The sequence below is a fragment of the Protomyctophum parallelum genome, assembly GCF_964188405.1.
Source record: "Protomyctophum parallelum genome assembly, chromosome: 9".
Classification (NCBI taxonomy): domain Eukaryota; kingdom Metazoa; phylum Chordata; class Actinopteri; order Myctophiformes; family Myctophidae; genus Protomyctophum; species Protomyctophum parallelum.
The window spans coordinates 42,303,478-42,328,442 of NC_139706.1; the positions used below are offsets into that span (position 1 = coordinate 42,303,478).

Consider the following 24,965-nt stretch of genomic DNA (forward strand, 5'->3'; position numbering starts at 1 on the left):
TTTATATAGCGCCTTTATCCAAGGCGCTTTACATAGATTGTGCATTACATTCACCCATTCATACACCGATTGTGGCGGAAGCCATGCAAGGTACCAACCAGCAAATCGGGAGCAATTTGGGGTCTTGCTCAAGGACACCTCGACATGTAGACAGGAGGAGCTGGGATTTGAACCGCTGACCCATGGATCATTGGACGACCTGCTCTACCTTCTGAGCCACAGCCGCTGTTTTGTTTACAAGTAATAATGTTTCGACCGTCACTTATATTGGGTGGTTTTTCAGTGAGTGGCCCCCCTCCTCTTTGGTCCGATGGAGTAAATCCTGAACCTTGAACTGTTAACTTTGGTCTGGTGGTCACTTACTCTGACAGGACTGATTCACAGACAGTATTATTTTTCTCCATTGAGGTATGCCACACACCACACTTGAAACTATGAATATGTCATTGATAATGAAACGCCACAAGAACTATTTCATACTAATACTTGACGACTTTTATTTGATTACTTTCAATACTAGAGCTGTGATGGTTGGTGATGACACTGATTATTTCCATTATTGATATTACTACACAAGCGGATGTTTGTATGCACTTGGATATTTACATTAACCTATATTTATATATATATTTCTCCCACATATTTTCTCAGCCAGGGCAAAGTGACACAACTTTGCAATTCACCCTTTGCAATTTTGCAGTTTTGCAACTTTGCAATTCACCCTTTGTCAGCCTTCCCAGCTCAGCCAGGGCAAAGTGACACAACTTTGCAATTCAACCTTTGCAATTTTGCAACTTTGCAATTCACCCTTTGTCAGCCTTCCCAGCTCAGCCAGGGCAAAGTTTTTTGTGTAATTTTTTGCAATTTTGCAATTTTGCAACTTTGCAACTTTGCAAGCTCATCCAGGGCAGCTCATCCAGGGCAAAGTGACACAACTTTGCAATTTTTTTTCAATTTTGCAAATCTTATTTTTTTCATTTTTTTTTGTTGCAATTTTGCAACTTTGCAACTTTGCAATTCACCCTTTGTCAGCCTTCCCAGCTCAGCCAGGGCAAAGTGATACAACTTTGCAATTCACCCTTTGCAATTTTGTTGCAATTTTGCATTTTTTTTGCATTTTTTTGCAATTTTGCAATTTTGCAACTTTGAAACTTTGCAATTCACCCTTTGTCAGCATTCCCAGCTCAGCCAGGGCAAAGTGACACAACTTTGCAATTCACCCTTTGCAATTTTGCCAGGGCAAAGTGGTATTTCACATTTCCGTGCCGATTACTTTTGGCACAGTACAGTTTGGTCTAAGAGGGTCTAGGTTTAAACTGAAGTGACATTGATAAATTCCAAACAATATCAAAGTACTCTGCTGCGGCACCCCTGGACTTGCGTCACGGCACCCACTTTGAGAAGCCCTGGAGTATAGACATCTTATAATAAACATTAGTGAGGACCAATCATATGATATAGGTTGAAAATGAGTGAAGTGCACGTGGTCTTTCCAAGTAAAAAAAAAAAAATGAATTATCTTCCACAAAGCGAACATTCCCAGAGGCAGGGAGCTGAGAGAGAGGGCTTTTTAACACGTCTGTGGGTCAAGGCTCCTCAAATACTACTACTGAGGAAATACTTCACAGCAGAACACCGTTATCTCCAACGAAAGCCCTCTGGGTCCAGAGCACCATCAGTGACCTTGACAGTGAAACAATCTCTCTGGCCTAAATCCAGTGAATCAAAACAAAAACAAACCAGATGCAGGGGCTTGAACACGCTCCAATGATAAGATCTAGATCGGTGGTTCTCAAATATGTTCATGTCAACGACCCTCAAATTAATATGCGTATAGGCCTGCAGACCCCTCCATCTGAACATAATTTGGTGCAGGGAGATCCAATGGAGTTGTCCGAAGCACTTTTACTATTCATTAGTTCAATATAATTTTAAGCAACACACAGACGTTAAGGTTGTTCAATAGCATTGATATAATAATTAGTTAGGTGGTTTCTCCACGACACCAAGGAATGCATTTTTGTAAATAAAAACACCAATCAATCAATTAGTGTTCACAGCAATGAATCAGATCTGTAAGGCCTTTACGACAACACTGTTGCTAAAAGATTATAAACACATACTAGTAGTTAAGAAACATACAGGAGTGGGGCACGCCCGTGGGAGAACTACTACACAAGAAGAAAATAAACTATTGCAGTCAAATTGGATACGGTATACAAGGACAATTTAAATCACAACTCGCATACACAAAATGATTAGGTCTTTAATACAAGCAACTGAACGACAACTTATTTCTGCGCTGCCTCCCTCTCGTCTCGATTTCAAAGGATGCAGAGCAGTTCAATGTTCCTTCACTGACAGTTACTTCTCGCATGGAAATGGATTTCTTTAGAGATCTACTTATAAGGAACAGAGATTGTACAGAGATGATTCTTCCAGGCTTATTGATCAGGGGGCGTGAAAAAGCCTGATATCTCTGGACGGTGCGAAATCGATATTGCTATAAGCCATCTCATATTGCTCCAGTATAATGCCTCCGGTTATCCAATCCTTCCAGTTTAGAGGTCAAGTTAAGAGTTGGCCGACTCTCCAAACAATTTAGCTGTACAATCCGGCGCCATCTTACATTTTATGACGCTTAATAAGAAGGGAAGCACATATACCGTACAGCAGGCAGGCAAACAGGCCCCAACCCCCCTGCCAGTATGAAGTATTGATTAGGCCAAATTGAAAGACGGATAAGTTCTGCCTCCTGGCTGAATCAGAAAAAAAGACTTGACATTATTTGAGTGGAAAAGCAGCATTTCTCTGCACTGCAGCAAACTTCACATAAACCAAGGAAAAAAACCCTGAAAATACATATCCATTTTGTTTTTGTTTACAAGCTACAATTTCACGCAAGTTTGTGTTTTATAACTGCTAATAATAGATTTTTTTGTCAGGTGAAACCTGACATAACAGCATCTGCCCCCATACTCTGAAACGCAGCCTAAGCCAATGGGAGACGGACCCCATACTCTGAAACGCCACCAGAAACGCCACCAGAAACGCCACCAACCAATCGCGTAATTAGTCATGATTGGCTGCCTCCTAAGCTATGACATATGCGCACCGCGGAAGTCTTCTGCACCCAGACCACACTCTGCAACCATATATAAACACTGCAGTGCGGAGCGGAGATGCACAACGGACACAGTGCTCGTTTCTTGTATATTAACTACTTTCCACCTAACCTACTTTCAAAGTAAAAAAGGTAAAAAATAGCCTACAAGCTCACAGTAGATCAGCTATTTTTAAATGTTCTATTGTTTCTCAATTGCTTAGTGTTAAATTTAGTCATCGACGGGCTAAGACTCGAGAAATGAGTATGGGACCAACAGCTCTGGACCAGTCGGGGCTCCACAGCAAATGGAATGGTTTGTTAATTAGGCAAATCCATTAGGCAAGGCACTATAGGGGAAAACAGGCATGGTCCCACAGTGTGAGATTATTGACAGGGTGATAATTGAAAGGGGGGAGTGAGTTCTGGGACATCTGTGTTTGCGTAAAAGACTCTCGAGTCTCTCGCTGATCCAACCAACAGAGGACAGACAGCTATATGGTCCGTCCACCAGTTGCTCTTCCATGGTTTTGTGTGCGGGGGGATTATCGCCGCAGGGCCTGGCGTCCCACGGCACACAGGACTCGGCGGGTGATGAGCAGTGTTTGTGATGTGTGCCACAGGGGGCCCGGGAGACGGCCCCACCCCCCATCCAGGCAGAACTAATGAAGCACGGGACCCCCGACAGACCAGGAGATGCGCGGTGCTCCGATTCTAATGCAGTCTTCAGCTCGCTATACCTTATTACCTTTTATACATGGGTGATGCCTTTCGATGAGGCTTCAACGTGATTTTTGGGAGCACTTAATCTCGCATTTCCTTTTGGTTTCTCATTCTGTAAATGATGATAATCAGGCAAATTCACAAAATCACAGCGTTTGATATCCTCAAAAGTAGTCCACGTGTGTGTGTGTGTGTGTGTGTGTGTGTGTTCGTACGCCGTTAGGGCATGGTTTATGCAAATTATATATATAGTACACCAAGGCTCTTAATCCAGCAGTGCATCATACGAATGTGATCTTTGAGCTTGCATGCACCGCTGCTCTCATTGGTCTTTCGCCTCCCGCAGTTGCAGTCAATCTGTGCTGTGCACTCATGCTAAGGAGACTGCTGTGGCATAAGCCATGCACCTGCTTGCACCTAGAACACTCACGACAGGATTTCCCTTTAACCCATTTAGACCCTGATGACAATTCTAAAAATGCTTTCTAAATCCTAATAGTTTTCTGAAAAACACATGTTGCTATATATATATCGTCAGTCATAAACCATATCCATATTGTTATTTATTTTTCAGTAAATTAACAGCCAAAAAGCATCTCAAGTAGCAGATCTGCAACCTCGAAACATGGTGCGAAGTTGATATCCAACAAAAATGAAAAATGACACTGACACTTTCTCGGTTTTAATTGGTTAAGAAAATAAGTCCCTCGTTGGCTTTTGTCTGCCAACCCTCTGAATACATATATCGGCTTAATTTCATGCTTGACCTGGTTTGTCATGTGTATGACTGGAAATGGCAAAAGGAGCAATACGTTTCGCCAGGAAGTTAAAAAAGGGTTCAGTCTCTTGGCCTCATTCTGAATAAACAACATTTGTTTAGGTTACGGTTTGCCAATGGGATTCTCAGATTGGGTTACGGTTGCTTCAAACTATGTGGAAATATGGATCATTTAAAAAGTATACAATAATAAAAGAACATTCTGTTCATAACATCAACATTGCCGCTGTCCCGCAGAAACCTTGCAATTGCAACTAATATAATGCAAGTAAATATGCCCTCTGTCCTCGCAAAGACTGTTGCGCAAAAGTTGAGGAAAATATCCTATCTACAAGCTCACAACATATCAGCATCTGCTATTTTTATTATATTTGGATAGTGAAATTGAATCTATGAAAAGCATAGCAAGTTCCTGTGATAAAATAATAACAACACAGATTCAATATTTTTATTTCCTGAAAAGTAACTGTAAAAGGCATAAAGCAATATGCAATAGCCTATTCTTTCAAAAGCAGTGAAATGAATTCTCTGCTGCACTTTCCGATTATATCCTTTGGTTGACCCCTTCAAAACAGCTAGAAACAAATTAAAGATGTTATCGTTGCTAAGATTATCGACAGGAGCCCCACTAACAAACATTAGGCCCGTTTACAGCCATAGACACCCCCAACACGAGGCTCATTCAAATTCACGTTGCACATAGGACATGCAAATGCACCAAGACTCCCACTGGGAGTTACAGCAACAGTAGTGCAATAAACACAGTAATTGGATTAAGTGAATTACCGTTTGTAATGTCAGTTCAATATCAACTGCAAGGCAATGTTCTGATCCAACGGGCATCAAGGAGTGCTAACTGGCCAACGTTAGTGGGGTGGAGAAGGCAAATGCCCTAAACGATCTTTCCCCGGGATCAAGTATCACCTGCCTTGGAGCGCAAATACTAAAATATTCATCAAGTGCATTCTTAAGTTATATTACAAAATATGTCTTGCATTGGATCTGTCCAGGCACCGGCAATTAAATTGGCAATAATGTCACTGGGTGTTTTGATTGAACTCTGTAATTGAGACATCACAGATAAACACAGATGCAGTAAGAAGCTGTACTATAATATCAAAAAGAAATTAAAAACATCTCAGTCACAAAACAACATAAAAGGAGCACCCCACATTAGCATTCAGGTTCCAAAACTAACTACTAAAATGATGATGTTTTGGATTACCATTCAAAATGTACCTGCTGCTCTACCAATTAAAGAATTCACAGATTAAGACTTGTATGTATTATACTGTAGGAGACCATTGGGGATTTACAGGAGATGCTTCTAGAATCTAGAACATTGTATTCTAGTGCTATTTTTGACAAATTAAAATACTCTTACATCTTAACCATGCCCTCTCCCTCACTTCCTTCAAAACCACACTCAAAACCCAGCTCTTCAGGGTAGCCTTTCCCATTTAGTTGATCTGCTATTTTCCGGGAAAGCTTTCGCAAAAATGTTGAGCCTAGGGTTTAAGACAAGTGGTTGTGGTTACAAGCCAAGAGAATGGCATGCTGGATTCTATGGAATCCAAACACGACTGAAATCAATCATTATGGCGACGTTTTAATCCATGCGTTATAAAGAGCAAATGTGACAAGACACAGTGTTTCACTGGAGCCTGAGGAGGAGAGCTGAGGCAACCAGAGGCAACAGCAGTCCTGAGGACACCTCACTGGTCCCGGACATCAGATCAGAGCCAAACTGCTCTAAGATCTGGAGGGCCACACCGTTGGTCCAACCGAAGCCCAGCTGAAACACAGCCCACAGGCTATAGGTCAGTGTGTGTGTGGGGGGGGGGCACTCAACTATTTATTATCTTCTTATGGATTATTGCAGTCATTCGCAAACTTTTTTAATGTTTCATTTCAAGGACTCCCAGTTACGCATTAGGCCAAGGACCCCCATTTGATAACATTTTCTATCTATGGCGCACAAATATACATTATAAAACCCTAACTCTGAGAGATACTTAATTACACGACAGTGTTGCATAAATTAAGGGATGATTCAGACACATGAGACCAAACTCCAGGCAAGTAATTAGCACATCATCAACCAGAGAAGATGGGAATGAATCTGCCAAATTACCTGGTGTGATCATTACAATGGAAACCTGAACAAACACACAGCTCTCTGTGGTAAGTACGAACGGTACTTGGATATGATTGCAGGTGTGCAACTAGGGTTGCCAACCATCCCTTGAAATAAGGAATTGTCTCAAATTTTGAAACTAACAGACGTGTCCCTTATTAAACTGATTAGGGCCACCCTTCAATCAATCAATGGCACACACATTACAATGCATTTTCAAAATGCTCATATACTGTACATACAGTATACTATAATACAGGTTGTACTTATAACTACTTAAATCTCTTTGCCAAAACTAGCCGATCTACAATTATGTTGATTGGCTATGTTTTGGCTAATGTTTCCCCCAGAACAATGGACGGTGGGGTTCAAGTGGTTAATATAACATACACAAGCTATACAGTGAGCTTGTGTCTTTCTTGGACAGTCGTAGTAGGAAGTAGTGCAGGTAGGCCTGAATTTCACATAGTTGGCAACCCTAGGTGCAATTTTTTGTTGCACATTTTGTTCATGAAAAATATAGAAAATATCAGATCCACAAGCTCACAACACGGCACGAGGCGTTGTGAGCAGATCAGCAGATCTGCTATATCCACTATGCTTGCAAGACACTGTATAATGATGTATGAAATAATCAAAAAAGGTGCTGCAAGATCATTCTGTTAGATGAAAAGAATCGGCGATAGAATAACCAAAGAAAATTGAGTGATTGGCGTGGATGATAATTTGCATACAAATAGAAGAGAGGGATTTTGGCCGATCGATCAATGCAGGTTTTTAATATAAACATACCTGAACTTCATACTCCCCTCCCCCACCGGGTTTACCATCTCCATTCACATCATACTGTCGAAGAAACAAACTCATAAGGCTCTTTGCAGTTTCCTTTGTCAAGCGACCACGAAGTTCTTATTTTGAAAATACATAATTTTGACATAAACGACTTAGTACCGACCAAGCAATATGATTGGCTGAAATAGACTCTCCAGCTCTGTGTGTGTGTGTGTGTGTGTGTGTGTGTGTGTGTGTGTGTGTGTGTGTGTGTGTGTGTGTGTGTGTGTGTGTGTGTCTACCTTTTCAAACATGGCTTCATATTTGGCGAACGCCCGCCAGTTTGTCCTGATCCACTTCTGAGCTAAGTCCAATGCCATCCGTTTGGTCTCATCTGACGGCAGTTTGGACAAACCTGCAAATAAAAACAAGAAACAATGATTTCTCCTCCACATACACAACATGTCTTAGAACCCTGACAGACAGACAGACAGACAGACATGGATAAAGTGGTTAAAATGACTGACGCTGTAATGCATTTAGCTGGGGACCCCCTGGAATCCCCCTCCCCCTGGGGCTCACTTTGAGAACCACTGCTCTACCCATTCAGCTATGGCTGCCTTAAGGCTCATACATAGTCTGGATTGTCGGTGGTTAGGTGACCACCGAACTACAACATGACATCACGAGCAAAGAGCAAACCACCGCCACCGCCACCGCCCCAGCCCTTCTCTCTGTTTTTATTCACTACCGCTCAATGTTATTTCAGCTCCGGTGGTCAGCTCACCACCGAAGCAGTGTTCACCTCACCACCGAAAATCTATCAGCTATGAATGAGCCTTTACAATCATTTTCAAAATATCCAAAATCGTCCAAACATTTTCAATACTAGTCATTCTTATACGTTCCCTAAATACTAATAGTGAACTTATACTGAGAAAAAGAGGAACTAACCAGGTGCTCAACGGAGATAGCAAAGTGTGATAAGTGAACAGTGAACTTATACTGTTCCTTATTTTGCTGGGGACCCTCTGGAACCCACTCAAGGCCCCCTGGGCGTCCACAGATCACACTTTTAGAGTTCTCAACCTTTTTGGCTGGGGCACCCCGGAAATGCTTTGGCTATGTCTTGTGACGTTCAATCAGAAGTGTGACAAGCTGAACTCCACTACCAACGGAGAAGAATTATCCATTTTGGATACTGTATCAGGATACAGCCTACAAGTGCAGCTGGAAGGCTATTACAAACAGTTTTTCATTACTGCAATGTCCTAACCTCGTATTTCAGAATTCATTAAATCATTGGGCAGCACTTTGGCATTAGTAATCCATTATTAATTAAAAATTAACATGGACACTGGTCGCCCCAGCTACTACTAGGCCTGCTGTCATAGTTATTACACAATCAGCTCATCACGATTAAGTGTGCTAATTATTTTTGCTTCCATCTGTATAAAAATAGCTGGATGAAATTAACAGAAATTATGTACTTCCACGACTATTTTGTCATCGGTGTCCGGCAGAAACCTTGCATATTTAACCTTTTTATATTTTCCAATAAATTAAACCCCTATCGTCATACAAGAGTGTCGCACAAAAGTAGTGATGAATGTCAGTACTTTTTAAAACCATAATAACAGCGACAATGTCCATGTTGCTGTCCATGATCTTTCAACCTGCCGTTGAAAGCTATTTCGAGTATTTAGGTGATAATATTAAAAACGTTTTGATTTTTTCTTTCTTTCTGGATTGTTCAGAAATAGATATCTCGGTGAGTTTGAGATGAGTCTGGTCATTGTCAGTCACAGTCTTTGTTGCCATCCATAGCCTAAGTGTGCAGACTGTGCACACAATGTTTTAATGTTCTTACATTAAGGCTATGGAACGCTCCCTTACCTGCCACTGCATGACAGCCTCTCAGCTTTTGCTACTCACCAATACAAAGAGAATGTGATGAAAAAAGCGTACTCCTCCAGTGGTCCCCCACCACACGTATACAATGCACTTTTGGCCAGAAATTTATTTTCTTTCAAGTGATTTTTGATTACCTGACTTTTACTTGTAACTGTGAGTGTTTTCTACATTGATTGCAGTATTGATACTTTTACCGAAGTAAAAAGTAGTGGTGGGCATAGATTAATAGTTTTAATCTAGATTAATCTCACTGCAATCCTGGAGTTAATCTAGATTAAAATGGCTCATTTGAACTCTGCCGAAGGCATTCAAAATATGTGTGCGCTACTTAAATAATGACCAGAAGTAAGTCCTTGGAGGAGTCCTAATTATGGATACCGTATAGTAGCCCAGGCTGTTAATATACAAAATCGATTCGGACCCCGGGCGTTTATAAGGAACCAGGCCGTTATTTGCAGTAGGCAGTTATTTATTTTTTCACCGGCCTGCACCAGGCCATTATTTGGTTACAGTTCCTGTCGAGCATGTGTTTTAGTCAAAAATTAAAAAGTTATGATAAACATACATCTTTTTAATTTAATATTGAGAATAGGGGAGTTTATACGCAGCTCCTGTTGCTTAAAGGGGCATTCCACTCATTTTCAACATTTTACTATGTCATTAATATACCTTAGAGCTGTTGTGTGGAAATAATAAAAAGTCCCCCCATTATGTGTTTCCTAGAACTGAAAGTATGAAAAAAAATCATTATAATGATTCTTTTCAGACCTCCAGTTCTACAGACCTTGTAGATACACAGAATGACAATAAACATTTCACAGAATACCACTTTGAATTAAAACAATCGTTGTGCATAGACTGAGTATGGCACGAATTAAGAAAATAGATCTGCAAACTCAACACGCTGTGTATATATAATATAAATGAGGCTGACTAAGTTTGCAAATAACGGCCCATGGGCGGTTATACGGACGAGGGCAAGTTGCAGACCCAGCTCCCATACCCAACTTTGAGAATAGATTAACGGCGATATTTAAAATAAATATATATATCTCGCGATAAGAGTCTCGCGTCAACGCAGCACGTTAACACAGATGACGGCGCAGCAGTAGTAAAAAGAAAAGAAAACAATAACATGATATACCAGCTTGCATTCCATGCTCTTGCATAGTGGGCTTTCATGTAGTCACGTCTCTAGTCATGGTGCAGTGGGGAAGAGGAGAGCTGGCTTATAGTGTCCCATTGGCCGTATAGGGCTAATCTCCCATTGGCTTAGAGGTCAGCCATTCATGAAAATCTCGACACTAGACTAGACTAGAAAGTCTGATCATTGATCAGCTCTGCAAGCTGAAAAAATAAAAATGAATACAGTAAAAACTGTACAAGTGTTTCCACCAGTGTTTGTTTTACCTTGGATTAACATGTGCTGCAGTGGTGGCCAGGCGTTGGGGTAGTCCCACTGCTGAGAACTCTCTGTCAGGGAGGTAGGCACGCCGTTGGGGAACTCAAGAGCACCGCTGTCCTGTGTAGAGTGGTGGAAACAAGTAACTAAGTATTTACTTAGTGCCACAATTTTTGTGTTTTTCCAGTTTTTCATGTGTCCATGAGGTGACAGTACTTCATTAGACACCCTGGAGTCGTTTTGATGTGCAATGGTGTATTAACTTTGTATTTAGGGTTTCTTCCTGGAGGCTGAATAATTGACAGGGCCAATGAAATAAACAGTAATATACCCTCTCCTAACCCCTCCCCCTTTATCATACAACTACAGCTGTGGGTGCGGCTTCAGTTCAGGTGGATCACCACCCACCAGGCATGGTGGGCGTGCCCACATAAAAACAACATTTAACAAATACTGTACAATTTTTTGAAAAGATTATACCTCCTTATATAACAATAAGACCTGATGATAATGTTTTAGGGTGGAAAAGAATCACGGCACTCCATCTTTAAATATTGTACTTAATTATTTTGTATCTGTACTCCACTTGAGTATTTCCAATTTCCAATACTTCTACTTAACTTGGAAACTTTAGTTACTAGAGATGTCCCGATACTGTATCGTATCGGAAAAGTATCGGCCCTTATTTGGTCATATCGGTATCTGCACATATGCCAGTCTAACCACAGATCCGACACAGGGGTAAGGGGTTGTCACTATGGCAGGTAAATACAATTTTGGGGCATGTTTGCTTTTTATTCTCTGGTATCGGTATTCAGCTAACACAGAAATGGTGGTAACAGGATAGGATCGGAAAGGAAACATCCCTACTAGTTACTTACTTTATATAAAAATTACAAAACACACATTACCCACTTCAGCCCTATATACATTTCGGTCATTCGAAAGATAGACGATCTAAAAGCTCACAATGTGACACATTGTGAGCTTGTAGAACTGCAGCTTAATTTCTTTGTATATATATATATATATATATATATATATATATGTAGATTTGTATATATAATCTTGTATATAAGATTATATATTTGAATACTTGAAATTGGACATGCTGCACAATGAGTACTTCTACTTTTGGCACTTTTATGTACATGATATATATATGCCAATACTTTTGTACTTTTACTCAAGTATTTGTTTTCTGGAGTGTTTCTACATTGTAGTAGTGATACTTTTATTTAAGTACAAAATGTGAGAACTTCTTCCACCACTGCCTGCGTGTGTGTGTGACTGTATGTGTGTGTGTGTGTGTGTGTGTGTGTGTGTGTGTGTGTGTGTGTGTGTGTGTGTGTGTGTGTGTGTGTGTGTGTGTGTGTGTGTGTGTGTGTGTGTGTGTGTGTGTGTGTGTGTGTGTGTGTAGACCACACACATTTAACACAGAGAACATTTCCATGGGGAAAGGGCTCCATCTGCTGGCGCAATGGAGAACTGCTATAACACCTGTGATGTGTGTGTGCACTGATTTAACACTAATCACTTATTTTCTTAATCAATTGTAATATAATTTACAACTTCCAGTCTAACCACCGACCCGACACAGGTAAGGGGTTGACACTATGGCAGGTAAATACAATGTTTGGGCATGTGGAGATTGCTTTCGAGTTGCCCAAATTGCAACTGCATGTTTGAGTGAGGAGTCTGCTATAAACACAACATGAGATATAGCTAAATAGATAGCTATAAGCACAACACAAGATATCTGTCTAAACAAACACCTCCTTTGCTGTGTTCCGTCTCCCCTTCTTTCTCCCTCTCTCCACACACACACACACACACACACACACACACACACACACACACACACACACACACACACACACACACACACACACACACACACACACACACACACACACACACACACACACACACTTAGCATTGCATTATGTGTCACCCTTGACTTCTGGTCGGTGGACTTCAAAATAAGATTTATTTTCTATATTTTATTATAAATATTATTATCTGGTATCGGTATTGGCCAACACAGAAATTGTGGTATCGGGATTGGATCGAGAACGAAAAAACTGTATCGGGACAACCCTGGTGCTGACCATGAGGCTGTAACAAAAGGTAATGGTGAATATACTACAGCATAAAATAATGGTAATCAGTTCTATGGTGAGAATGCATAATGGTTCATTAGGAAAAACAAAACTAAATTGAGGCTTGAGTGTAAAAGTGGGAAAGGCAGTCTCTGTCTTTACCACAAGTTCACATAGCACAGGGAGAAAATGCGAATAAACAGTTCCCATAACCCGAGGAGAAAATGCTAATAAACAGCGTAAATATCCTTGAAATATAATTTAGATAAACACTGGAGAGACTGACCTTCAGGTACATGACTGCCCTTTCCGCCATGGCAGGGTGGGAGTAACACTCTGCCCAAATGGGCGCCAGGTTGGAGGGATAAAACGCAGAGTGCCTGGAGCGAGTCCTCAGGCTGTAGTCGAACCAGACGCCCCTCTCAGCGTCCCACAGCACGGCCTCCATGGCTTCCAGTCTGCGGACCGCAGCACGGTCGTAGTACTCAGCCCGGTCCCCGTCACCTTGACACAGAGGCAGTGGTGGAAAACGGTACTAACTCACATGTATTACTGAAGTAAAAGTACTAATATACTGCAATGTAGGAATACTCTGTTACAAGTAAAAGTCCGGAATTCAAAATGTACGTGAGTAAAAGTACAGAAGTGTTGGCATTAAAATGTACTTTCCAAAAGCAGAAAGCACTCATTATGCACAATGTCCAATTTCATGTTTACAAATGTATCAAATATTGTGATATATTATGCGAGTAGACTAGGGCTGAAGTGCTTAATGTATGTTTTGTAATAATAATGAAAATCTACAAAGTAATTAGTAACTATTGTAGTGGAGTAAAAGTACAATATTTGCCTGCTCTGAGATGTAGTGGAGTAGAAGTTCCCTTCATGGGGCCAAGTTTACGGAATGTATCGGAGTCTGTGGGTTCGCACGAGTACATGAACCACGTGACCAGGCTGTTTTCTGCCCCCTCAATGTCGTAACTCTGTCTTACTCTATGGCTCTGGGTCTCCAGTGTCGTGCGGAAAGGGACACTAAAGCCAAACCATCTAATCCAGTAGCCTAAAGGAGAATCACTCTTGGCTCTATGGCTATGGGGAGACCCAGGTTCTATATGTGCTACTTTTATTTGAATCCTGAAACATAACAGTTTTGGACATGAAGTTTCCAGCCGACAGAGACTGATATGCGTTTCTGGCTCAATTTTGCTGCCGAGCCAATCAAACAAAGCTATGGGAAACTGATCCGGAACTGGAAACAGGCTAAGATTACAGTCTGCACAGAACCGATTCCCGGAGATCATTTGCAGTCAGGGAAAACCGATGTAGTAGAAGCAGGATTATCAGGTGATGAACTCTCTAGGACATCTAGCAGCGTGGGTTAAACCACAAGTAACCAGCCTCGGAGTGATAATAGATTCAGACCTCAACTTCACATCCCACATCAACAAAATAACCAAAATTGCATTTTTTTCATCTCAGAAATATAGCCAAGATACGACCCTTCCTAACACAACCAGATGCTGAAAAAAATCATCCATGCTTTTGTCACTAGCCGCCTAGATTACTGCAACGCTCTATTCACAGGATTACCAAAAATGGCCATAGACAGACTACAACTCATACAAAACTCTGCTGCTAGATTATTAACGAAAACAAAGAAAAGAGAACACATCACACCAGTATCACACACCCTCCACTGGCTTCCGGTCTCCAATAGAATAGATTTTAAGGTACTACTTATAGGTTACAAAGCACTCAACAGCCAAGGCCCTGCATACATAACAGATTTCTTACCATCATACACTCCATCCAGAACATTAAGATCCTCAACATCAGGTTTACTAACCACAAAAGGAAAAAATAAACCACGAAAGAAAATAGGAGGCCGCATTCTCTTTTTATGCACCAAAATTATGGAATACAATTCCTCAGGAAATCAGAGGCCAACTCCACCAACATTTTCAAACAAAAACTAAAAGCACACCTCTTCAGATTAGCCTTCTCCACCCTACCGTAGCACTTTATTGAGGCTTCCCATCATGTATTTTATTATTATTATTATTTTCTCTTAACAAATATCTTAAATGCTGGACCTTCTCATGTCTATTTTTATCCTGATGTCTGACTTTATGCACATTCACTGTCTTGTCTTGTATTGTGTTTGATATAACCTATTATGACCTAACTGTAAAGCACTTGATGTATGTCCTGCCTGTGAAGCACTTTGAACTGCAACCCTGTATGAAAGGTGCTATATAAATAAAGCTTATTATTATTATCATCAGGGGGCATCAGACGTTTTTATTTCCAGGGAGAAAATAAAAGTCTGGGACCGAGTCCACTTTCGGCATAGAGTAGTGCAAACGTTGATCACTTTCTGCTGATTTCTGATCGTCTACCTGCACCTTTGTTAAATTGATGCACACACGTACACACACACACACACACACACACACACACACACACACACACACACACACACACACACACACACACACACACACACACACACACACACACACACACACACACACACACACACACACACACACACACACACACACACACACACACACACACACACACACACACACACACACACACACACACACACACACACACACACACACACACACACACACACACACACACACACACCTCTCTCTGTGTCGCTCTCCCGGCGGATCCTACCGGGAGCTGCCTATGCCATAGAAAGCATAGGGCTACTGAATGTCAGTCTCCAGGTTTTCTTCAGAATGTATGACACTTATTTACTACAACACTATGGCACATTGTTGTTTTTTCCTATGATGATTTTGAATTGATTGCATAGGGCCTAAATGACCGCAAGGACGTTTTTGGTGCTGCTATCCCTTTAGGACTCCCTTTAGGAGTGTTTGCCTGTACTGTGTTTGCTGTTTATACATTCTGTCTAATAAACTATTCAATCAATCAAAAACATTAGGAGTCCATTAGTGCTAGACTAGTCGTTCACAAATGTTGTATTTGCTAAGACAGGGCCAGCTCTTTGTGTTTCTGGTAATGTTATTGTCCACCCATGATGATTAACGCCTGGGGATATAGAACTAATTAGAATGTCAATGTCTTTACCCAGGATCCTGTGGAAGGAGGCGAGCAGCCTCTCGTTGGCACACAGCAGAGCGTTGAGGTCGACGGGAAGGATATGACTGGTACGCGTGTCCCCGAGGGCGCCGGCGTTGTCTCCTTGCCCGTCCACGAACCAGCGGGATGAGAAGTCCCAACCGGACTCTGCTCCCGCCTTCAGGTCCGCCCACAGCTGCTCCTGAGCATCTGAGAACAGACCACGTGACAGGAAGTTAGGAACCCAACGGAACAGAGTAGGTTTTCTTTTTTCGTCGTGACATGATTTCAAAACTATGGAATATTGTTTGGATAATTTATTACTCAGAAATAAGTAAGACAGACTAAAAGGATAACAAAAACAAAATCCTAGGGCACTTGTTTCCATTGTACGGTATTAATTAATTCATTGTAAGCATTTGGTTAGCTATTCTGGTTTCACCCTATAGGTTTTCTTTTCCCACTTCTTTATGTACTGTGGCACTTTGAGATTTGTTTCAAATGTAAAGTGAAATATTAATAAAACGTGTTATTGTTGTTGTGGGTGGGTGTAGTGAGTGTGTCTGTAATGACTCAATAGTATTGTCAAATCACATTGACTCAAGAAACATATGTCATATTCATAATCATTTCAATCATTTCCGCAATGGAACTAAGTCCCACGACTTTGTTGTGCCTGTATCCTTGACATTTCTCCAATAAACATGTGATTTTCTTTTATGATGTCCAATAAAATAAAATCTTATGTCACAAACCTTCATTTTTTAAATATTATATTATCTTAAAATAAGTGAATGAGTACAGTGTTTTGTTGTTGTTGTTAAAGTAAGTGTTTTAAATCTTTAAATTCTGATGGGAACCATAGTGTTTGTTCAGTAACAGTCCTGTCTCTCCAGCCCCTTACTAGAATACAAGAATGCTCGCCCTAAAACACACTCACCCTGAAAAACTAAAAACATCTCTCCCTCTCCTGATCAGATGAAATCGGTGACCCAACTGAGAATGCATTTTCAGTTTATTAAAGAACTAGAGGGAACAGGAGACCCCTGTTACTACACAAACACTCTATGGCAAAATTACAATCTGGATAGAGCTTTAACCTTTAAACTAAAAACAAAAATAAGTTGTTTGTTTTAACAAAAGCAATCACTTACAACATCTTTAATATCTTATGTTATTACCATGTGTGAGTCCTTCAGCTAACTCAACATCATCTGTGTAGGACTCTGGCCTGCAGGAATAGGGACACGCATGGTTCACTTACAGTAAACATCTTAATCATTCAGCTTTGACAGGTTCATGTTCTTCATCATGGCATCTCTATTGGGTGAAGATGTCCAGAATTATACTTTTCAGGATTCAAATTTAAAAGTTTCAAAAGTAGCAGATCTACAAGCACAAAACGCTTGAGGATATGCACCTTTGATGCTTTTTAGTTAATCGGATATTTTAAAAACTTTTGGTCATTTTATCGTAGACCTAATCAGGGTAATGTCAGCACCCCAGACAGTTTTTAAGATATTAGATTCAGTATTTAGATATTAGATTTTCCTTTTTCTGCCCCGCCCCCTTCCTATACAAACCCATTATAACTTCAAACTCCATTTTAACCATGATAGATTCCTCAAAAACACCCAACCTTTTTTCTGGTGCCTGATATTGTCCTTCTCATACGTGAGGGGGCCGTTTTAATAATTGTTTAGGAAATAACCTCCTCCAGGAGGAGGCCGGAGGAGACTTAAACGTCAAAAATAATTATTATAAACACGGCCCTCGTGTATTAGAAGGACAATATCAGTCAACAGAAAAAAGGACGGGTGTTTTCGATTAATCTATCATGGCTAAACGTTTGACGTTATAATGGGTTTGTATAGGAAGGGGGCAGGGAAGCAAACATTTATATCAATCTAAATACTGAATCAAGCAACTTAACCCATTCTGAACGGGCACCCATTTTGGTGTCAGCATCATGTTATGCTTTAGCTATTGAAAAATAGCAGATCTACAAGCTCATATCGCGCCACCGAGTGGCGCGATACGAGCTTGTAGGTCTGCTATTTTTGAAAAATCGAAGAACGAGTGACATAGAAACATAGCTTAATCAGAAAAATGTCAGGATGTAGAAGACGTTTATAGAATCTGATCTCAGGTCAGAATGGGTTAAAAACTGTCTGGGGTGTTCACATAGGCCTGAGTAGACGATAAAATGACCAAAAGTGAAATATCCCTTTCTGGGCTTTCTGCCCAACGGCAACAATGTACACACCTGGGCAAGCCCACCTCCACATTGTAGCGGTTCAGTTGATGCTCCGTGCCGTTGACTTCCAGCGTGACAGATCGGTTTTGCATCCAGAAGTGATACTCCCGCTCCAGAGCTGGCAACGCTGTACTGCATCATTAAAAAAGATTAAAAAAAGGAGTTTAGATGTGAAAAAAAAAAAAAACAACAGGGGGCGATGTACAGTTTCATCAGAAAGACTTCACGGCACATAATAATGCAGGCTTTTTCTAGGGAGTCTTTCAAATCACGTAGATGTGAGATCTGCATCAAAGGAAAAATGATGAAACACTGAGAGGCCAGAAATATGCAGAAAATAAAAATGAATTACTCAGGTAAAAGTAGCAATACCACAATGTAGAAATACACACACTTGAAGTACAAATGTATTGACATCAAAAGTACCAAAAGTAAAAGTACTCATGCAGAATGTCCAATTTCATGTTTAAAAATATTCTTTCAAAAAGCCCACAGCGTATTGTGAGCTTGTAAATCATCTATTTTCGAATAGGCCAAGTATAAAATAGGGCTAAATTGGTTTTGTAGTAATAATAAATCATCACCAGTTTTAAAAAATTGCAGTGGAGTAAAAAGTACATTATCCTGTGAAATGTATAGCATACTGTACTTAAGTACAGTACTTGAGTAAATGTACTTTACACCTCTGGAGATACGGTATGTGCAGGCAAAAACAAAATAAACTAAAAAAGGCAAGTTGAACAGGTCTATTTCATCAATGCAATGAAGTGTGGAGGGGAATTACAGTGCATTTGTCTGGGATGAAACATCAGACGATTAAATATCACCTGAGGAAGCTTTTGTCCTTGGTGGCTTGATAGTAGCTGTCCAACATGAGTGTGAGGAATGGTGGCTGACTGCGCCGCTCATAGTAAATCCGCCCCCCGTTTGGAATGAAGCCATATCTGTTGGAGAGGATGATAAAATTTAAATCCCCGTTGTTCAAAACGGCTGAATCCCCTTCACCTACCGACTCTATTTCCAGGTTATTATTACAGGTTAATGCAACGCTTCTTTGTTTAACCCATTAAGACCCGATGTAAAAAATGTTCAAAAATAGCAGATGTCCAAGCTCACAACTGTGAAAAAAGTATAAAATAGGGCTTCACAATTATTCAATTAAGTGAAAAAGTACTCAAAAGGATGATCGCCATTTGAAGCCCGACAAATTATACGGAAAAGATTTTTGCTAGATGACCTTGCCATCCATCCAGTGCGAGTCAGCTGAACAGCCCGCAGTGGGGGGGGCATAACTCAGCTGGACGAGGATGTGGGGGTAACAGGGGTTGCTAGAGGTGTGTGTGTGTGGGGGGGGGGGGGGGGGGCTCACCTGTTGACGAGGTAGAGGAAGTTGAGGATCATACCGCGTGCGGTGTCTGTCATCTCTGACAGGAGGAGGCCGTTGATGATCCAGTAAGAGTCCCTGTCAGGAGCAAAACAGAAATGTGTCACAGCATGCATCCACCCACCCGGCCGGGGAAAGGCTTCCCAGCGCAGGGGAGACACTCAGCGGGGTCTGCCTACTTGCTGCTGTGATCTCTCAAGTGGCTCCTGCCCCTGTTGAGAGTCTAGTCTGGCTTATTTTGAGACACAGACAGACCGTAGCAACATTCACTCACCAGTAGTACAGCTCCCTGAAGCGTCCCCCTGGCACTATGACGGGATGGGGGGTGTAGATCTGTGAGTAGAGCTCCGGGTGGTCCTTCACGTCGACGCGGATCTGGGAGAGAGGAAACTCTGTTGTGAATTTTAATTTGTTGAACACTATGTAACAAAGTTACAACATTCTCCCATAAACATCAAATTATATACCCATCATTTTTGCTTTTAAATACAGCATGGTTAAAGGAGAATTCCATACTAAAAGGCTTTCTTACCTTTCTTTGTAGTTGTTACGTCCCCACCAAAGAGGTCCAGGTGTTATTTTGTGCAAAAGCTCCTTATTGGCTGTTTTCCCTACCATAAGCCCTAAATGAATTGCATTGAATTGAATGGGAATTGAATGGGGCTATGGGGTGTTGTGCTAATTCGCTTATTTCCATCACTCAAAATTATAATTTCTTTGTATATATCCTCTCTTCATAATGTAAATAATATCCCAAGCGGCACACTTTACTACTTATTTCGATGGAAATAAGCAAACTAGCATAACACCCCATAGCCCCATTCAATTCCCATTCAATGCAATGCAATTCATTGAGGGCTTATGGTAGGGAAAATAGCCAATAAGGAGTTTTTGCACAAAAAAACACCTTTTTGGTGGGGACTTAACTACTAAGAAAGGTAAGAAAGCATTTTAGCATGGAATTCTCCTTTAATACATTTATATGGCATATATACTATAGGTCAGGATATGTCACAGTATTATTTAGCTTTAGATACTGTACAGGTATATGACAGGTAAAGACTACCATGGCCCAGATAAATGGAATATACTACAGTGGACCGTGAAAATTAGAGTGTTTCAGAGTTTAAAGACCATCTGAAATGTATTTCTGTGAAGTTTATTGTGACATAATTCCATTTGAGAGGAGATCCGCACACCATTTTAAAAGCTACCCAAATAATGTATTGACAACAAGGCGCCTTCGTCAGGTATACTTGAGTATACCCCTCTGCGAAACTCTGCACTGCACACAGCAAGTTTGTCACTACATAGTCTATTTCTCACCTCAAATGCTCATATTTCTGTGTACCATTTTCAGTTTCATCCGAAAAAGAAGAAAGAACCCAACGTTTGAACCAAGTCTGGTCACATCTGGAGTTTGACCAGATGAAGAGCCTTGGCTCGAAACATCGTCAATAAAGTAATATATATGCTGATGTCACTTTCAAAGCCAGCACCTCTACTAAGTGATGTGCGTATTCTATTTGATTTTTTGCTGTTTCAAGTTTCAAATTATAACGTTTATAATGCACGTTAACTCTATTTCACCACCCTCATAGTGTCAAGCATAATGAATCAGCTCCATGTGGAAGAGGGATTGACAAGTGCCAGTCGGACAAGTAGATTGTCAGATTTTTATAGAAGGGATAGCCCCTTGAGATGCAACATCTCATGTTCAAGATCCCATTAAAAGATGAACAGACATACAGTAGATACATACATTACTTGTATACAGATACATCAGGGCTGGACTGGGTCAAACATTTGCCCTGAGATTTTAGCCTAGACTGGCCAGCACGCAGATAGATACTGCTCTGTCAAGGCACATATAAAAGAAACCACCACTTTTACTGAAAACATCTCTCCACTAGCCTGGCGCAGCCACACTTCACCCGACCCTATATTAGTATCGCAACGCAAGGCTAACGCAACACGGAAGTAACAGACTCGAAGCTGTTTATAAACCACAGTCAGTGACGCGTCATTGATGAATCCTTGGTATCTTCCTTCGATCAAGTCAAAATTTCACCGCTGTTTGGAAAATCCTGGTCAGGAAAACTTGGGATTCCCTTCTCGCGTACCGCTGGGACATGTCCCGTGTATACTGGTCGGCGTACCAATGGTTGGGAACCTCTATCCGAGGATAGAGGAAGCTCATTACAATCAGATGGAGTTCAACCTCTTTAAAGATTGTTGGTACATCAAGTAAGGATATTGCAGGCGTCTACAGTAAGTGGATATGATGAAGTAGACTGAACCAAATACCGTTTCAAATAAGATGAGCAACTACAATAAATGCATTTAAAAATTAAGAGAAACCAATGACCGAAATGTTTTTGTCCATTTTGTTTGGCATCTATTGCTATTCTCCATAATGACCACGCAAATGCATGCTCTAGAAGTGGGGAGGAGAAAAAACACACTTTGATCTTTGACGATTGTTCGACTCAGTTTGTTTACGCAGTACGCACACAGGTCTTGAAAAGGTTACCTCAATTGGTGCAGTTAATCAAAGCAATCGATTATAAAATAAATTAAAATAAAATGATTAAAATAATCAGTTTTTTTGACAAAGGTCAAAAATAGTGTATACAAAGTATAAAACAGGGCTTACGTGATCAGACTACCATAACTGATTTAATTGACTATAATCATCATTTCACTGATATAAAACATAAATGTATCAATATAAAAATGTACAAGAACATATTTTATATCAATCTCAATGAGACTAACCGATGAATAAAACAAAAACATATCACCTTTCTTCCAAGGGATTTCCATAACTGATGCAACTTTTCTGCCCAGCGGCACAGTTCTGGGTCTGCTATTTTCAGCAGGAACTGTGGCCTGTGTGTCAAAACACAACAAAACGAGCTTCAGTGAAAGACACTTCAAATCTACATGTACGGCAACATTTGGGGTTGGATCAAATCCACAGCTTCATACATTTAATATTGATCAGTACTGGACTACTGGTACATTTCCCAGCCCTAGATCTGAATCTGCTTTAACTTGTTCTCACTTGTCATGCCAGTCTGGAGGGCTCCACGGCTCAAATTCAGTTCCCGGTTCTTCAAAATACGCAGCGAGGAACTCTTGCAGCTCGGCTGTCGGGAGCGTCGTGTTTGGCCATTCCTTTGACAGATTGTGAAAAGCTGACAAAACAAACTCTGTGAAAAGAGACGGGGGGGGGGGGGGGGGGGGGGAGAGAATATAAACACCCACGGTGTCAGGTAAACATAAACATGGCAGGTAAACATAAAGTTACAAATATATTCTTCTTCTCACCAGGGGCTGCCTTCAGCTTCATGTCCACAAAGTACTTGTCATCATCAAACAGTTTGGCCATTTGTACCTGCTGAAGGATGTCCCCCGAACAATAGATTTCACTTAAATGAAGAAAAGAAGAAGTAAAATAAATGGACAGTGGTGGAAGAAATACTGAAATACTTAAAGTATCAATACCACAATGTAGACTACTCTATTACAAGTAAAAGTCTGGTGTTCCAAATTTTCTTAAAGCGTACAAAATACAAATGTATTGGCATCAAAATATAGTACTCATTATGCAGAATGGCCCTTTGTCATGATATATTAAAAATAAATCACACCTGTGTGAACCGAGTGTTGCAACTCACCTCTCCCCCTGCCTCTCGTTTATTTATAAACATATATTGCACATGTATAATTCAAATTAAATGAAGGACAAAAAGACTAAAGGAAGGACAGTGGTGGTAGGCCTATTGATTACAGACGTAAACAGACATTAGTCATCTCATCGGGTCAGGTGTGTATAATCATCTAATCTGGTGTGTAGAGTCTGACCATATTTAGCACAAAGGTCTTTAATTTCAAAGAAAATCGAAAGCTGCAAATGACTGCCTTTATATTCGTGTCACGTTTACTCGTTCAAATGTGTATATCATGACAGTTTTGTGTTATATGCGTCATTAATCATTATGGGTGATGGTTAGCCCAAACATTTAGACTCTGGTTATTTTTCGATTCTGTAGATTCGTCAGAATCGACAAAACCTCTACGAGAGTCTAAATGTTTGGGCTAGGTGATGGTTATTTTTTATTAAGAACTTTGGCCTGCACTGCCATAGGCCTGCAAAGTTTATTACATTATGGAAAATGATGAATGCAGGAATCATGCCATAATAGGCTACATACCTGTCACATGGTGGTGGAAAAGAAGCCTGCACACAGTTAAGAGACACAAGCAGGTACAACACTGACTTGTCCATTCCTTGCTCTATTAATAAAAGATAAACGCCAGCGTGACCAAACTACAAAAATAAAGTGGACTCGGTCTCGGTGCCTTTCAAGTTTCGTTATCTCCAGCGGCCAGCCTCCGGGTCACAGTTCGCAAGACAATAAATTATCCGTCTAAGCTCAACAACAAAACAGCACCACCTAGTGGTTTCCAGCCCATACATGGACCCTGCCCACTCCAACATAGCCACAAAAATCTACAAGCTCACGTGTCCCAACCAACTCCCAAGTTCTCCAACACTTTGTGAGCTTGTAGATTAGCCTTTTTTTTTTAAGTAGGCTATTAAATAGAGCTTAAGCGGATAAGACTAAGAGTATCACTAGAAAGCTCAAGCTGTGGTGGGCAGTATCTGCCTAGGGCAGCAGGTATGCAGTGCCCATCAGTGCAAATCAGGGGTCCCCAAATTATTTTTGGGGGCCCCCCAGGTGATTGGCTTAATGTGCAACATCAACCATAAACAAACACACAATATGAGTGTATAATACAGGGTATCTGCACATTTGTAAAGTTAAAGCGTAATAGCTTTTAGGACCTTTTTAATACCAACTTGTCAAATATTGCATAAAAAAAAAATAGGCAAACGTGGTCAAAATAGCCGATCTACAAGCTACAAACGGTCAAAATATCCGATCTACAAGCTACAAGAGGCATTGTGAGCTTGTAGTTCAGCTATTTTCACTATTTGTATGTGGAACTTAGCCTGGCTAGTAAGCCAGACTCAAATCACAGTCGTGCTGGCAGGCAATTTTCTTTTGCCAACGTCTGATTCGGTCTGGCTTTAGCCAGGCTGTGTGAAACTAGCCTTGTTCCAGGCCTTACTCATCTGCGAATAGAAAAGCCTGATCACGACCTAAGGCAGAGTGCTGTGGAACCGATTCAAACTGGGGGGGGGGGGGGGGGGTCGCGGCCTGAAAAAGGTTAGTAAACCTTGTAGTCAGAATTCAGAAGTGAGGAGAGGTTGAGGGGAGA

The 24,965-nt window shown here is 40.9% G+C and overlaps 1 protein-coding gene across 3 annotated transcripts; it reads right to left on the reverse strand.

Annotated features, from left to right (window-relative positions):
* Positions 1–6,072: 6,072 nt before the first annotated feature.
* Positions 6,073–24,027, reverse strand: treh (trehalase (brush-border membrane glycoprotein)). Of its 3 annotated transcripts, XM_083772615.1 has the most exons (15): positions 23,894–24,027; positions 23,007–23,107; positions 22,741–22,888; positions 22,478–22,565; positions 19,948–20,048; positions 19,659–19,751; positions 19,117–19,233; positions 18,299–18,421; positions 17,214–17,263; positions 16,042–16,242; positions 13,217–13,434; positions 10,837–10,948; positions 7,815–7,927; positions 7,534–7,587; positions 6,073–6,399 (listed from the first exon to the last, which is right to left on the reverse strand). In XM_083772615.1, the coding sequence occupies exons 1-15, from the start codon at positions 23,965–23,967 to the stop codon at positions 6,259–6,261; spliced, it is 1,734 nt and encodes a 577-aa protein (XP_083628741.1). In that variant the 5' UTR covers positions 23,968–24,027; the 3' UTR covers positions 6,073–6,258. The 3 variants fall into 3 exon arrangements, with proteins under 3 accessions (XP_083628741.1, XP_083628743.1, XP_083628742.1); XM_083772617.1 differs by lacking the exon at positions 19,117–19,233; XM_083772616.1 differs by lacking the exon at positions 7,534–7,587.
* Between the last annotated feature and the right edge of the window lie 938 nt (positions 24,028–24,965).